This window comes from Oryctolagus cuniculus, chromosome 7 (genome assembly GCF_051225735.1).
Source record: "Oryctolagus cuniculus isolate XC-2025 breed Fujian yellow rabbit chromosome 7, ASM5122573v1, whole genome shotgun sequence".
In the NCBI taxonomy this organism is placed as follows: domain Eukaryota; kingdom Metazoa; phylum Chordata; class Mammalia; order Lagomorpha; family Leporidae; genus Oryctolagus; species Oryctolagus cuniculus.
The window spans coordinates 118795374-118811905 of record NC_142873.1 but is presented as its reverse complement, the minus strand read 5'-3'; the positions used below and the strand labels follow the sequence as shown (position 1 = coordinate 118811905).

At 43.6% G+C, this 16532-nt stretch overlaps 1 protein-coding gene across 9 annotated transcripts in view; it reads right to left on the bottom strand.

Annotated features, from left to right (window-relative positions):
- USP24 (ubiquitin specific peptidase 24) overlaps positions 1-16532 on the bottom strand; it is a 153630-nt gene that overhangs the window by 39271 nt on the left and 97827 nt on the right. For 8 of the 9 annotated variants that reach the window (XR_016211007.1, XM_089300564.1, XM_051856430.3 and 5 more), the window contains 7 exons: positions 15098-15193; positions 14743-14971; positions 13776-13935; positions 12738-12893; positions 10658-10728; positions 9875-10035; positions 1946-2007 (listed from right to left, as the gene is read on the bottom strand). Coding sequence is in view for 7 of the 9 variants with exons in the window: in XM_089300564.1 (XP_089156690.1) it covers positions 1946-2007; positions 9875-10035; positions 10658-10728; positions 12738-12893; positions 13776-13935; positions 14743-14971; positions 15098-15193 (935 nt within the window). In the remaining 2 variants the exon portion in view is untranslated. Of the gene's footprint in view, positions 1-1945; positions 2008-9787; positions 10036-10657; positions 10729-12737; positions 12894-13775; positions 13936-14742; positions 14972-15097; positions 15194-16532 lie in introns of all 9 variants that reach the window. The other variant, XR_016211008.1, reaches the window with a different exon arrangement.

Below are 16532 nucleotides of genomic sequence, written 5' to 3'. Positions count from 1 at the left end.
TGCACAGAAGACACAGGACACTCCTCACTCTGCACAAGCGCCGAGTGACGCAGCCGTCCCAGGGAGCAGAGCTTTCTGGAGAAGGAAGCAAGTATTACCTAAGCCAAGGGAGGGAGGAGCTCTGCAAAGGAGAAAAAGGGCAGCAACACAGCAGCCGGAGTCCAGGTTTCTATACAAGGAGCCAAACTCCGGGTCCTTTTGCATTAAGTATCTCATTTTCCCCTTTCAACAAGGATTAAAGCAAAATTCCATATTGGAAGTAGGGATTAGAGAGCAGAGGAAGTGACTACGATCTACTCCCACTGCACTACAAAGAGAAGCCAGCAGGGGCTCCTCGTGAAGTAAAGGCGCATACGTCAGGGCCACAGTGAGCTGGATTGGCTGCACCCAGAAACTCTGTCTCTACTGCTTACTGTGTGACCCATTTCTGTTTTTATACAATGGTGCTAACTACCTTAGTGCAGGCTTCTGGAAAATATTATCAAATTGGCAAATATTATGAGTTTCAAGACAAATTCCCTAGAATTAAATCCTCTAACCCCAAAGATCCTATAAGAAATTCTGGATCCCTCAATTATCGGACACCAAGACAGAGAGTCTACCCTAATAAACATTCATTTGTTCCAAAGTTGTATATGTTTAGCAATTCTTGATTCCAGTCCTCAAAAAGCACACTAGAATAAAACCTTGATGGCTGCCACCCAGCCATCACTGAAGCCTGGCTGAAAAACCTAATGTTAAGCTAGATTGTGAGAATAAACAAACCCTTGAGGTGAACAGCTAAAATTTACACTGAGCATTCCAAGATACTTTTGTATGATTTAAGGGTAAGTGCAGATGATAAAAATCTTAACACACCAACAACAGAATTTCTAACAGTGACACTACAACCGTATAATTAACTATCACTATCACTACCAACATGCCTCAATAGAGACTCCCTTTCTTTCAATGATCAACCTTTAAAATTGCCAGAATAGATTATACTGGAGAGAAAGACCCTTACTAACAGTTCTGTAATTAAATATGAGCCTTTGACACTTTTTAAAAATCAACAAATCAGGGCAAGTGGTTGGTGTTGTTGGCATTCCATATCAGAGTGTCTAGGTTTGAATCCTAGCACATTTCTGCATCCAGCTTCTTGCTAATGGAGGCATCAGACAATGGCTCAAGTACTTGGGTCTGCACTGCCGAGGGGGAGCAGTGAATTCAGTTCTGGACTCACGGGTCTGGCCTGACCCAGTTCTGGCTGCTGCAGGCTTTTGGGGAGTGAACCAGCAGATGGGAAATCTTTGACTGTCTTATGTCTGTCTCTCTGACTTTCAAATAAAAAGAAATAAATTTTTTTAAAAGACAAAGACAAAACAACAAATCCTCAACACATAAGTAGTTGAGTATGTAACAGAATAAGAGCTCAATGCTACACAAATTTATATGTGATAATTTTCAAGAAAACAAAATTCAACTTAACAAATATTTTTCAGTTTTTCTTTATTTGAAAGGCCAAAAAAAGGGGAGGGGAGGGAGTGGGTGGAGAGAAGAGGAACAAAAGGAGAGAGAGCTTTCATTAGCTGGTTCACCTCCTAAATGTCCCCAACAGCCAGGGGTGGGTCAGGCTGAAGCCAGGAGCCCAGAATTCAATCTGGGTCTCCCATGTGGGTGGCAGGATCCAAGTACTTGAGCTATCTATCACCTGCTGTCCCCAGGGCGTACATTAGCAGGAAGCTGGGCTAGAATAGAGAGTAGCTAGAACCTGAGTCAGGCACTCCCATATCAGATGCAAGTATCCCAAGTAGTGACTTAACTGCAGAGCCATACCTTCTCCTAAAATGCAATTTAAAGCAATAATTATAACCTCATTTACAATTGAGATATTTAAGTCAAATTACAAATGCCCATCTGGCTTTCTCCCACCCTCCCTAATCAAAGTTAGGGGTTTACTTACTTGTCAGATCATCTAATAACTGGCACCTTAAATCAAAATACTCCATACACTGAGATAATAATCTAAAAAACAGATAGATTCCAGTTACACAATTGACACTCTTCCTAAGCGTAAGATAAAACTACTTTATATTAATTTAAATTCTGTATTTCAGCACAAATTACATCAGTAATTTTAGTAAAACAGATAGGAGTAACAGTATAAAGATAGAGGGAAACCTACTAAATCTATCACATTTTTAAGTAACATGAACAGATCACATACATAATGCACTGATCATATTCATTCATTCAAATAGCAACCAACACTTACTAAGTGCCTATTAAATACCTGCAACTATTTCAGGAAAACGGTGAACAAAAGAAAAAGGGAGACAGACAGCAAATAACAAATAGACGTACATGCCAAGTGGTGACAAGTACTACAAAGAAATATGTAGCAGAGTAAGAGGACAAAGAGACAGGAAAGTTGTTTTATGTAGAATCATCAAGGAAGCTTTTTCTGCAATTATAATAGTTTTCAATACAGGTTTTAGAAACAGACATTGGTTCTAATCCTGGCTCCACTCCTTATAGCTGGGTGTCCACGGACAACTTACTTCACTTTCATCTCTTAGTTTTCTAATCTTTTTTTTTTTTTTAATTTGACAGGTAGAGTTATAGACAGTGAGAGAGAGAGAGAGAGAGACAGAGAGAAAGGTCTTCCTTTCGTTGGTTCACTCCCCAAATGACTGCTATGGCCGGCACTGTGCCAATCTGAAGCCAGGAGCCAGGTGCTTCCTCCTGGTCTCCCATGCGGGTGCAGGGCCCAAGCACTTGGGCCATCCTCCACTGCCCACCCGGGCCACAGTAGAGAGCTGGACTAGAAGAGGAGCAACCGGGACTAGAACCCGGAGCCCATATGGGATGCTGGCGCCACAGGTGGAGGATTAACCAAGTGAGCCACGGTGCCGGCCCAGTTTTCTAATTTCTAAAATAAAAACACATGCATATACACAACATAAATAAAAGGCCCACACATGGACTAATGATGAGAATATATAATGAACCAAGAATTATGGTTAAAAAAGATGGAGATGAAACTGTCAAACTCATTTGGCTATTCTGAAGATTAAATGACAAACATATGTAAAGAATTTATCACTCTGTGTGGCACTCAGTGGGCTCATGGTAAGTGCTGTTATCATCATTACTATTAAGGGCAAACATACCACACATGGGAACTAGACATAATTTTTGAAATTACACAAATACACAAAGATTCAATTTCATGTGAAATTAAACAGCTCTATATTCAATGTATTTTAAAGAGATTCTTTGATGGTACATGTTTAAAATTTCATCTTAGACTTTCTGCTTCTTTCCCAAGCTTAGGGCAATCTAATATCACATCAAAATTCTTAAAATTCAGTTATGTTAAATAAACTGACCCTCTCTACAAGGATGCCCAACAGCTTTATCTTCTTAAAAGTGGCTTAAACATTAAAATTCGGAACCAGTGGTCTTTCAGATAAAAGAACCACCTGTTTAGTAATATTTTAGCTAGGAAACATTAGAATTCTAAAGTAAAAAAATGTACAAGGGCAAATAAAGAAATTCCCATGGCTTTAAAAAAAATTTTTTTTTTGACAGGCAGAGTGGACAGTGAGAGAGAGAGAAACAGAGAGAAAGATCTTCCTTTGCCGTTGGTTCACCCTCCAATGGCCACCGCGGCCAGCGCACTGCGCTGATCTGAAGCCAGGAGCCAGGTGCTTCCCCTGGTCTCCCATGCGGGTGCAGGGCCCAAGGACTTGGGCCATCCTCCACTGTACTCCCAGGCCACAGCAGAGAGCTGGCCTGGAAGAGGGGCCACCGGGACAGAACCTGGCGACCCGACCGGGACTAGAACCCGGTGTGCCGGTGCTGCAGGTGGAGGATTAGCCTATTGAGCTGCGGCGCCGGCCTCCTATGGCTTTTAATGTGCATGTCTACTGGGGGAAAACCATTCTCTGGAATTTAGAATACATAGTTAACACCTCATTCAGTTTAAATCTTGATGGCAGACTAATAACAAAAGTTTCAGTTACTTTTTAAAAAAGATTTATTGATTGATTTGAAAGTTAGTTACACAGCAAGAAGGATCTTCCATTTGCTGGTTTACTCCCCAAATGGCCACAATGGCTGGAGCTGGGCCAGGCTGAAGATAGGAGCCAGGAGCTTCTCCCAGGTCTCTCATGTGGGTATAGGTGCCCAAGTACCTTGGGCTATCTTCTGCTGCTTTCCCAGGCACATTAGCAGGGAGCTGGATCAGAAGAACAGCAGCCACTACCTTTTAAACACTTGTAAATCATCCACAAAGATCTTAGCTCAGAAACCAAAAGCCAGACCATTTTCTTTGAAAATTAAATGCTTCAAAATACTATTGTCTTGAGACTTAGATATGTGGGCAGGGATCTTCTATATAGAAATATTAGAAAGAGCATGAGATGGGCCAGTGCTGTGGCGTTGCAGGTAAAGCCGCTGCCTGCAGTGCAGGGATCCCATGTGGGTGCCGGCTTAAGTCCCAGCTGCTCTACTTCCAATACAGATCTCTGCTATGGCCTGGAAAAGCAATAGAAGATGGCAGAAGTCTGTGGGCCCCTGTACCTACGTGGGAGACCCGGAGCAAGCTCCTGGCCCAGCTCCGTCCGTTGCGGCCATCTGGGTAGTAAACCAGTAGATGAAAGACCTCTCTCTCTTTCTCTCTGCCTTTTCTTCTCTGTAACTCTACCTTTCAAGTAAATAAATAAATCTTTAAAAACAAACAAACAAACAAAAAACCGAAAGACTGCTTCTCAGCCTTTTGGCTAAGATCAAGTGTAAAAAAAAAAGCATGAGTACATAACAAATACTGACATACACAATTAATCCTGTAATGAAGACTTACAAAAAACATTTATTAAGGAAATTCTGTAGATTATACATCTAGAAAATAGTTACTAAAAAAGTCAAGGATGGTTCAAGGAAATCACAAAGGAAATCAGTAATATCTTGACATAAATAAAAATAAAAATGCAACATACCAAAAGTTATTGGATACATTCAAAACCAAGGAAGACATCAAATCAACCATCTAATTTCTCACCTTAAGAAACTAGGAAAAAGACACACTAAATCCCAAGCTAGCAGAAGCAAGGAAATAATAAAGATTAGAGAGGAAATAAGTAAAATAAAGAGTAGAAAAACAACACAAAAATTTGTGAAACCAAAAGTTCGTTCTTGAAAAAGATCAACAAAACTGACAAACGTCAGAGTAGATTAAGAAAAAAAAAGGAAGCATGGACATTACTACAGAAATAAAAAGGTTTCTAAGACAGCAACAAACTGAATAATCCAGATGAAACAAATTCCTCAAAAAGCAAAACCTGCCAAGACGAAAGCAGGAAGAAATAAAAAAATGCTGAGTAGACCTATGACTAGGAGGGAGATAGATCAGTAATAAAAACCACTCAACAAAGCAACGCCCTGGATCAGATGGCTTCCTGGTGAACTCCACCAAGCATGTAATGAAGAGTTAATGACAACCCTCAAATTCTTTTAGAAAAACTGAAGAGCAAGTAACACTTCTTAACTCCTTGTATGAGGCCTGCATTACCATGTCACCAAAGCTAGACAAAAACACTGCAGGAAAGCTAACAGACTAACATCCCTTAAAAATGCTGATGCAAAAATCCTCAACAAAATACTAGCAAAACACAACAGAACATTTAAAGCATAGACCATGAACAAGGGGGATCCATTCCTAGAATGCAAGGATGAGCCCACATGAAAAGCAATGTAATAACACATTAACAGAAGAAGGAAAAAACACACAATCACCTCGCTTGATGTAGATAAAGCATTTGATAAAACTTAACACTCTTTCATGAGAAAAACACTCAAACTGGAAAGAGGAACAAGGTGGCTGCTTTTACACTCCTAGTCAATATAATGTCAAAAATTCCAGCTGGAGCAATTCCTCAAGAAAAAGAAATAAAGGCATTCAAATTGGAAAGGAATAGATGAAATTGTTTGCTTCTAACATGATCTTTTTAAAAAAAGATTTATTTATTTATTTGAAAGGCAGAGTTGCAGAGACAGAGACAGAGGCAGAGAGAGAGAGAATCTTCCATTCACCGGTTCACTTCCTAAATGGCTGCAACAGCTGGAGCTGGGCCAATCCAAAGCCAGGAGCCAAGAGGTTCTTCTGGGTGTCACATGCAGGTGTAGGGGCCCAAGGACTTCAGCCATCCTCCACTGTGCTCCCAGACCATAGCAGAGAGCTGGATTGGAAGTGGAGAAGCCAGTACTCAAATATGGATGCCAACACTGCAGGTGGTGGCTTTATCTGCTAAGCCACAGCACTGGCCCCAGATAACATCATTTTATATGTAGAAAATCCTAAAGATCATACACACACATAAACCTGTCAGAACTAATAAACATATTCGGAAAAGTTGCAGGACACAAAACTAACACTCAAAAATCAGTTGTGGGGCAGGCATTTAGTCTAGTAGTTCAGGCACCCACATCCCACATTCAAGTGCATGAGTTCAGTTCTGACTCTTGACTACAGTTTAATACTGATGGGGACCCTGGGAGGCAATGCTAATTGGTAACTGGGTTCCTACCACTCATGTGGGAGACCCAGTTCTCAGTTTCAGTCCCTAATGGGAAGCTGTTCAAGCAGACAAGAGAGCTCCAGCATCCTGGCTGCCCCCCAACACATACACCCAAATTCGCCAGGTGTATCTATCTCTCTCTCTCTCTCTCAAAAAAAAAAAAAAAAAAAAAAAAACAAAAACAAAAAAAACAAAAAAAATTCAGTTGCATTTCTTAACAATAGTAACAAATAGTCTGAAAAAGAAATCAAGAAAACAATACCATTTATAATAGCATCAAAAAAGAACAAAAGGCTTACAAATCAACTTAACTAAGAAAATGAAATACTTACACAGCAAAAACTATAAACATAAACACTGCTGAAAGAAATTAAAGATGACATAAACAAATGGAAAGATAGCCTGAGTTCATATTTGGGAGACTAAATCTTTTTAAAATTTTTTTTTTAAATTTTTTTTTTTTTTTTTGACAGGCAGAGTGGACAGTGAGAGAGAGAGACAGAGAGAAAGGTCTTCCTTTGCCGCTGGTTCACCCTCCAATGGCCGCCGCGGCCCGCGCGCTGCGGCCGGCGCACCGCGCTGATCCGATGGCAGGAGCCAGGAGCCAGGTGCTTTTCCTGGTCTCCCATGGGGTGCAGGGCCCAAGCACCTGGGCCATCCTCCACTGCACTCCCTGGCCACAGCAGAGAGCTGGCCTGGAAGAGGGGCAACCGGGACAGAATCCGGCGCCCCAACCGGGACTAGAACCCGGTGTGCCGGCGCCGCTAGGCGGAGGATTAGCCTAGTGAGCCGCGGCGCCAGCTAAATCTTGTTTAGGTGTTAATACTACCCAAACTCATGCACAGAGTTAATAAATCCCTTATCAAAATCTCAGTGACATTTGTAGAAAGAGAAAAACCCATCCCAAAATTCACAAGGGACTGCAAAGGGACCTAAACAGTCACAACAATCTTGAAGAACAGAGTCGGAGGACTTATGCCTCCTGGCTGCAGTCACTGAGATGCCACTGTGATCACGAGTGTGGACTAGCGTGAAGACAGGTGTCCAGGCCAACAGGACACGGAAAGAACAGAAGCAATCGAAATAAAGAACTCAAAATTAATCTTTGTATATACAATCAGGCAATTTTCAGCAAGCATGCTAAAACTTTTCAATGAGGAAAGGACAATCTTTTCAAAAAATGGTGCTGGGAAAACTAGGTATCACCTGGAAAAGGATAAAGCTGGACTCTTACCTAACACCATATACAAAACTTCAATTAAACTAGATCAAATTCCCAAATAAATGAGCTAGAACTGTAAGATCTTTAGAAGAAAACAGAGGGGGAAAAGCTTTATGACTCAGGATTCGGCATATGTTTTGGATGTGACACCAAAAGCACTGATGAAAAAAGTAAAACTGGAATACCCTGTACTTTACCAAAAGCAAAAAACTTGTGTAACAAGGTAGGAAATATCTGCTCATCATGTATCTAATAAGGGATTAAGATCTAGGACACATTAAAAAAAAAACTCAACAAAGTAATCCAATGTAAAATGGGCAAAGGCCTTAAATAGATACTTCTCCAAAGAACAGGTGCACATAATGAGATGCTCAACATCACTTATCAGCAGGGAAATGCAAATCAAAACCACAAAGAGATACATTCTGCACTTACTAGGACCACTACTACCAACAATAAAACAACAAACAGCAATCCAAGAGCTTGCTGGGATGGGGAGGAGTCCCAGCACATCTACACAGCTGGTAGGAAAGTACAATGGGATGGCCACTGGGAAACACAGGTGGGTCCTCAGAGTTACCAGATGGCCTAGGCCTAGCAGCCTGGGCCTCAAGAAGACAGCCTACAGGACTGAAAAGGGGTCGCAGCATTATTCACCATGGCTAAAACATGGAAACAACCCAAACATCCAAGTGTAGATGAATGTATAAGAAAATACGGTCTTCACATAGACATTATTCAGCCTTTAAAAGGAAGACATTTTGATACATGCTACAACTCAGGTAAACCTTGAGGACATTATGCTAAGAAATAAAACAGACATACAAGGGAAAACATACACAAGAGTGCACCTATATGAAGTACCTAGTCAAATTCATGAAGACAACAGTAGAATGCTGGCTGCTCCGGACTAGAAGGAGGGAGGACGGGGCACCTACTGTTCAGTGAGTACAAAGTTCATTCTGAGATAACGAAAAAGTTCCGGATATGGACGGTGGTGTTGGTTGCATAACAATGTATATGTACTTAATGCCCCTGACTTGAACCCTTAAAAATCGTTGAAATAGTAAAACTTTTGTTTTGTATGTTTTGTCACAGAAAAAAACTGAGTCCAGGCTTGGACACTTATATGTTAGAGTCCCTCCTCTAGGACTCTGACTTAAAAAGCATACACTCAGGGGGCCAGTACTGTGGCACAGCAGGTTAAAGCCCTGGCCTGAAGCAAGGCATCCCATATGGGTGCTGATTCTAGTCCTGGCTGCTCCACTTCTGATCCAGCTCTCTGCTATGGCCTGAGAAAGCAGTAGAAGATGGTCCAAGTCCTTGGACCCCTGCACCCACGTGCGAGACACAGAAGAAGCTCCTGGCTCCTGGCTTCGGATCAGTGCAGCTCTGGCCATTGCGGCCATCTGGGTTGTGAACCAGAGGATGGAAGACCTTTCTGTCTCTACCTCTCTCTGTAACTCTGTCTTACAAATAAATAAAGTAAATCTTTTTTTTTTTTTTTAAAATCATAAACATAGATCTCCACGGCACCTATCGGCCCCATGGCAGGGGCTGTCTGTGAGGCTGAGCTGGAGAAAGCCACGTAGCTTGAGGCTGATGTGCAACCCGCACCTCCTCCCCTGGGCCTAGGTTTAAGAACACGTGGCATGCAGATGAGCCTGCAGAGACAAGGTGTGGCAGGCAGAAGGGACTTGCCTGAGTCACGCAATGAGCCTGGACCAGGAGTTCAGGCATGTCTGAAGCCAAGAAAGCATGCTGGGAGGACACCCCAGCGACCTCTTGGAATGGAGCTATAAAGCATCGGGGCCAAGAAAGTGACACACAGGGGGACAGAAGCAGTGTGACCTCTGCACAGGGACCTGGCTCAGTAAAACTGGGGATGATGGAGAAGAAAGCCTGGTAGTGTTTCCTCAAATCTCCTGTTCCGAATGGAGAGAAAAACACAAACCCCACTTTCAAGGAGATGTCAGAAGGAAGGAAGGAGAAACTACATTACCTCAATTAGGTACTGAGGACTTTAGGGGAGCAGAACACACAGTATTTACTCTTTGTTTACTGTGAGTTTTTCATCATCATGACGCACCTCTGGTTGACGCCTCTCATTATACTGGTTGGGGACCAGAGAGGCAGCTGAGCTGTGAGAATGACACCCAGGAGAAACTGATTTGGCTTCTGCACGTCTGGGTGAACAGAAGTGTCCGTCTGGCTCAGAGTGTACAGCTGATCACAGGCAACCCGGCGAATCTGAAATGACAGATACCAGCCTGCACTGAGACTGCTCCAAAGTGATTCTCCTCCCAAGACCACACTACTTACCCAGGGCACTGGACCATACTGCAAGGCACAAGTGCTTCATGTTTTAATGGTAACATTTCCATTGAATAAACTAGAGCTAATTAAAAATAAGTGTGGTTTGTAAGCTGATTTCTTAAATTATTCTCCTTAATAAGCTAATGTAAATGAAAACAAGAAAAACCTCTTGAAAAGTTACTTTTCAAGGTCACATCACAAAGTTAGAGTTTTCAAATCTAAAGGAAGTTTATGGTTTGAAGTTGTTCTTCCTGAATTTTCCCAGTATGTTGACACTTAACACCAGCTGCCTTTGCGAGCTGCAGTTGCTGCACACTAGCCATAACATTAGATCTGTTACAAACACACACGAATCCTAACTCTGGCCTCCTAACTTTTGGTGGGATATGGAAGGGGTGGCAGAATGCTCCCTTGTCTTTCAGTGTGGTCTTTGTGAGTCCCTGGCAGGACTAAATGTCATTTCTCCTGTACTCGCCACAATGTCACCCGTACCCAGGATAGCCCCAAATAGAATATGACAAAAGGGGTTTCATGAGTAATGAAAAAAAATCCTTACTTCAGCACTTGGTGATCCCAGCAAAATATCGATGATAAAATCAGCAACACAGGGCAAGGTATAGAAAGATGCTGAATAGTAGAAATTAGGAGAATGGGGATAAAAAAGAACTAAGTTAGGTAACGCATTTTAAGAATTGTGAGTAATTTCTTAAGCTCAACTTAAACAGAAATTCATCTCTTTTATGTGGATCAGAATTCAGGACCTTCCACATCTGCTTCCATGTCTGCTCATTGACTCAATTCTCAGGTGCTCAAGAGCAGGACCCACATCTGGTCTTAGCTTTGTTCCCACAATGCCCTGCACATACCAGCAACAGAATAAACATGTATTCCCTTAATAAACCAGAAACACTTATAAAAGGCAATATGTACCCTAAAATAAACTTACAAATAATAAAAGAGAAAAGCTTGGAGAGAACTGACACTTCCGTCCTCTTGCTCTGAAACTATTTCCAAGCCAAACCCAATTCAGAGCATGAGATGTTCAAAAGCCATCTTGCAACAACCTGCCCTTCCCATGCACAAACCTTCAAAAGCATTCTTGCTCACAGGAAATAATCTTAGAGACTATTTGAAAGTCCCACAAATGTCTTATTTCCTCTCTCTGTTTATCTCGATTATCTTTACATCTGATTTATGTGATTGGGTGGGGTGTTACACTCAATGCATAACAATCACCATTTCTACATAGAGGGCATCTGAAATCAGCAGTAACAGCTTAGAGGTCAGCTCCCACATGTGGGCACAATTTCCCAAAGTGGGGTTGTGAAAACTCTGTCCTACACACCAGGCAGTGCTTAGGGGCTGGAGAGTCAGCAGGGCACAAACGGACAAAAGGCTCTGACCTCACGCAGCTTGCAATCTAGTGGAGGAGAGGGTGATGACAAAAATCTATGAAAGTAAGTTACATTGCATATTATTAAAAGAAATAATAAGGTAAAGGGGTTTGGATACTGCTGGGGCAAAGGAAGGGCTGTATTTTTTTTTTTTTAAGTGGTCAGGGAACATCTCACTAAGATGACATGTAAACGAAGACTTACAGGAGATGAGGGAGAGAGAACCATTTGGAAAGAGGGGAAAGGACATGCCAGAAAGATGGAACAGTCAACACCAGGGCCCTGAGAAAGGAGGCTCGGGTGGCTGACACAGAGCGAGCGAGGGAGGGGGAGAAGGGCAAGGCATATGTGTCGAGGAGGTAGGATGTACGGACCTTAATAAAAGTATTGGCTTTTACTCTGAGTGAACTGAGGAGCCACCAGAAGGTTTGGAAAGAGGACTTCTAGTTTAGGAGGCTCACTGTGGTTACCGTGTAAATAATGCGCTGCATGGGTAGAAGCAGGGAGATGAGTAGGACAGTGTGGCTGCAATCCAAGTAAGAAACACGGCAGAACTTAAAGGGATGTTAACATGAAGGGGGTCCTGAGAGCTGCAGGCCACGTGCAGTTTGAGGAAGAATGGGCTGACGGGCTAGAAGCAGGGTGTGAAAAAAAAGAATCAAGGATGCTATGGGTTTTGGCCAAAATAACTAACTTGGGAAATCTCTTGGGTACTATGGGCAAGATCAGGGGCTCCACTCTGCAGAAGGTAAACCTGGGATATCTGTATGGTATCGAGGTGGACAGGTCAGAGGAGGGGTCCAGGCCACACCCACACAGAGGTGCTGTCAGCATCCAGATAGCATTCAGGGCTGTGACCCTGGATGAGAGCACCAGGGGAATGAAGTAGACAGAGAAGAGATCATCAGGGACAGAGCCTGGGTTTGCTGCAATGCTGAAGAATGATGAGAACAGCCCCAGCTTGTCGAAGCCAGCCACGAAGATGAATTGCTTTTGGGTTGTTTTAACTCTGCGACTAGACAGTGCCCGTATCACCTGCAGGGCAACTGTCTATCCAAGTGCTCAGTCAATGCTCCTCCAGAAGAAAACATGAATACCGGCACCCGTCCCACCTACTCCACATGCCAACCCTTCTGCTTTTCTATTAACAGGACCTTACCCATAAGAACTATAAATAATTCCCAGAAGGAACTTGGCCTGGCCCCACGGGACCCCCCTCCCCGCCGCGAGCCTCCTGCATACCCAGCTGCTGGCTCCGGAGCTGCAGGCACGTAACCAGCAGGGACAGGGCTTCGCCAGCAATCAGCGCATCTTTGGTGGACACGGACTGCTGCCGCACGCAGATGCCAGCATGCAGGGCTGCAGGCTCCCCTTCACTCCCAGAGCTGCAATTGCTGCCTGAAAAAGGGCAAGGAGATGTCTGCTGAGGGCCCTGCAGGAACAGTGTGTAATCTAACGTCCTGTAAATACAGTCCAGAACCCGCCACCCAAGTCTGTTCTCAAAAGATCAACTGGATATAATCCAGGCCACAGTACCGCTCCGCACAGAATCCTTCAGTGGCTTCCGACTTCCCGTGCAGAAAAAGGCAGAGTCTTTACAGTAGCCTGTAAGACACTGCCTAACCCGACCCCTGGTGTCTCCATCATCCCATGCAGGATTTCAAGAAAGCACTGTGGTCTGAGAAACGAGACTGAATCACTGCATTCAAAACACCCTGACAGCTTTGCCCTCAACGCACATTTGCAAGTACCCCAAAACGTGTTCACAAGCCAAAGTTAATGCCGGCTGACAAAAAAGAAGAGTGCAATTTCAGGGGCACGAGGGGGCTTCCTGGGATAGCATAAATTTTGCAACTTGGTCTAGATATGGTTGTACACGTAAAAATCCAGGACACTTAGCATTCCTGCATTTTGCTGTGTGTATGTCAAATTTTTCAAAACACCAAGGAAAGGACTGTCTCCCAGGTCACAATTCTGGATGGATTTGCACTGCAGTCACAATTATTGGCCTCCTGACACCTTTATACTTGGTTCAGCTAAAATGGATTTGATTCACTTTTCCCCACTTTATGTATTTAGGAACGGGTGTTTTCTTAAATGATGTATGATTTACACAATAAATGAAGCAATGTGCACAAATACTAGGCGTATGGCTTGAAGAATTTTCACTCAGCTCAAAAGAAAATGTGCTTTGCCTTTTGTGACGCTGACAAACCACCGCGACTCTGATGGCAACCTCTTACCCAGTGTTCTAATTACTGTCCTATTTTAAATTGGTACCTGAGCTGCTGAGTCTGTTTCGAATTCCAGCAGGAAACAGAGAATTACTTTCTTTAATTGGCTGGCTACTCCCGACGAGGTCAAGCCGCCCAGCAGCCGCAGCCCATGACAGTCTCATGAAACAAGCCACAGTGGAGGTGAAGTCGCTCACTTCCATTGTCTAATGAAGCACGGAGAGAGTGTCAGGAGAACAGAACACATCCCATGACTTCTATAACCTTCTTCCTGCTCTGCTCTGGGAGACTTTCCCTCCTACACCATCCAGGCCAGCCTTTTCCATGCCGCCATACTGCTCTGTTTTCTTTTACAGACTCTGCTCTTGGTGCTCTGCCTTCAAGTTACCCATCACCAGTCCTGTTTTCACTCTTTCCCCTTCCCATATTCTGTTTTTGTTTTTTTAATATTTATTGATTTGAAAGGCAGAGTAACACAGACAGAAGGAGAGGCAGAGAAATCCTCCATCTGCTGTTTCACTCCTCAAGTGGCTGCAACAGTCAGGTTTGGGCTAGGCTGGAGCCAGGAACTCCATCCAGGTCTCCCATGTGGATGCAGGGGCCAAAACACTTGGGCCATCTTCTGTTGCCTTCCCAGGCACATCAGCAGGTAGCTGGACTGGAAGTGGAGCAGCAGGGAATCAAACCAGCATGTTGGTATGGGATGCTGTTGTTGAAAGTAGGGGTTTAACCCTCTGTGACACAATGTCAGCCCCAAACTCTGATAACTTTGCCCATGCCCTCCCCTTTGCACGAATAAATCTCTCTCCAATCCTAAATACTTATCTCTAGGTCTCGAATCCCTATTTAGCTGCCAATGTCTACTGCAAATGCTGCTTCCAATCTAAAATCTTCCATGATAGCCACAGGTTATTCACATCTTAATCATTTTTATATTTTTATAGCTCCTTTCCCCCAAATAGGGTCTTCCAAATAAGAGGTGCTTCCCAGTTTCTGGAAGCACGGGCACTCACCTGTATTGCCACTCGAGCAGCGGGGATGATTTCCTCCACCCTGATGGAAGACCTGTCGGACACTGACAGCTGTCGGTAGGATGATTTCTCTGGGGTGCCGCACAAGGACATCTGTCTGCTGGTCTGCCGGCTGACATTGCGGAACGGGCGGGAAGAAAGTGCTTCGATGCCGTCTTTAGCGAGGTCTTCATCTAGCATCGTGGGCATTGTTTGTCCAACCAACAAAAATCTTAAAAGAAAAAAAAGCCAGACTTGTACAGATTACTTCACTTTACAACATTTAGAATAATATGATTTGGGAAGGAAAATAAACTCAGGTATTGCCTTGTGAGACCAACACCATGCATCAACATACCTTGCAAGCTGCAGACAGATGGAATAAACGCCCTGTCTTGTTTCATAGTCTACTTCTGATGGAATGGAGTCCCTCTGCATGACATTGACAACCAAACTTCCAAGAAAAGTGAAAAGGCAGGATATTAGACTTCTATTTTTAAAATTTAAAAATTTATTTTTATTTCCTTGAAAGGCATAGTGAGAGAGGGAGACAGAGAGAGGCTGACAGAGATTAATCTTCCATCTGCTGGTTCACTTTCTAAATGCCCACAACAGTCAGGGATGGGCCATGCCAAAGGCACAAGCCTTGATCTCCACCCAGGTCTCAAATGTGGGAGGCAGGGGCCCAAGCACTTGGGCCATCATTTGCTACCTCCCAGAATGCATTAGCAGGAAGTTTGATCAGAGCCTGGAGTAGCCTGGACTCAAACCAGCACTCTTATGTGGGATGTGAGCATCTCACGTGGCAGCTTAAACCACTGTGACACAACAGACACAATGCTGGCCCTCAAAACTTCTATTTTTTTGGTAGATGTTTTCTGCAAGTAACACAATTGCTCATAAATGTTACCAGTTTCTTAAGGATTGTCATACATGAAGTCAGCACTGTGGCACACCAGGTGAGATGCTGTCTATGCTGACACTGGCATACCATACCCTATAGGGGAGCACTGGTTTGAGTCTCAGCTGCTCTGCTGCCAATCCAGCTCCCTGCTAATGTGCCTGAGAAAGCAGCAGAACATGGCCCAAATATTTGGGTCTCTGCCCTCACGTGGGAGACCTGAATGGAGTTTTAGGCTCCTGCCTTCGGCCTTGCCAGCCCTAGACGTTGTGGCTATTGGGTAATAAATGAGCAGATGGAAGATCTCTTTCTCTTCCTGTCTCTCATTGCCTTTCAAATGGATGAAAACTTAAAAAATAAAAAAGATTCTTACATATAAACAGACTCTGCACATTTCTTTAACAATGATTTCCTATGATACCTATAACCCTCAGTGTTCAGATAAAACCATCTTACTAACTGGTTTGGGTTCACATTGAACTTGGCTATCTTGATACCAGCAGAACTCTCAATTCAGAAACATAGCCATAATTTAATCATGCTGTTTCCCACATCCACTACACCCTCTGGTATTGCAAAAGCTTCCTAACTATTCTTCCTGTTTCTGCCCTTGGCCTCCACCCTCCAAGCCTATTCTCAAATGATCAACAGGAGTGACCCTCTTAAAACCTACGGCAGACCACATTGATCCTCTGTGCAAACTCCTTCAGTGGCTTCTTAGTTCCTGCACAGAAAAGAGCAGGGTCTTCACAGCAGCCTGCAAGATCCTACACAACCCAACCTCTGGGACCTCCACAGCTCAAGCACTGGGCCCCAACCACACTGCCCTCTGGACTCCACGGATACCAGGGGCGTTCACTAGCAGGGTGCACACTGGCTGCTGCCCTGCCCC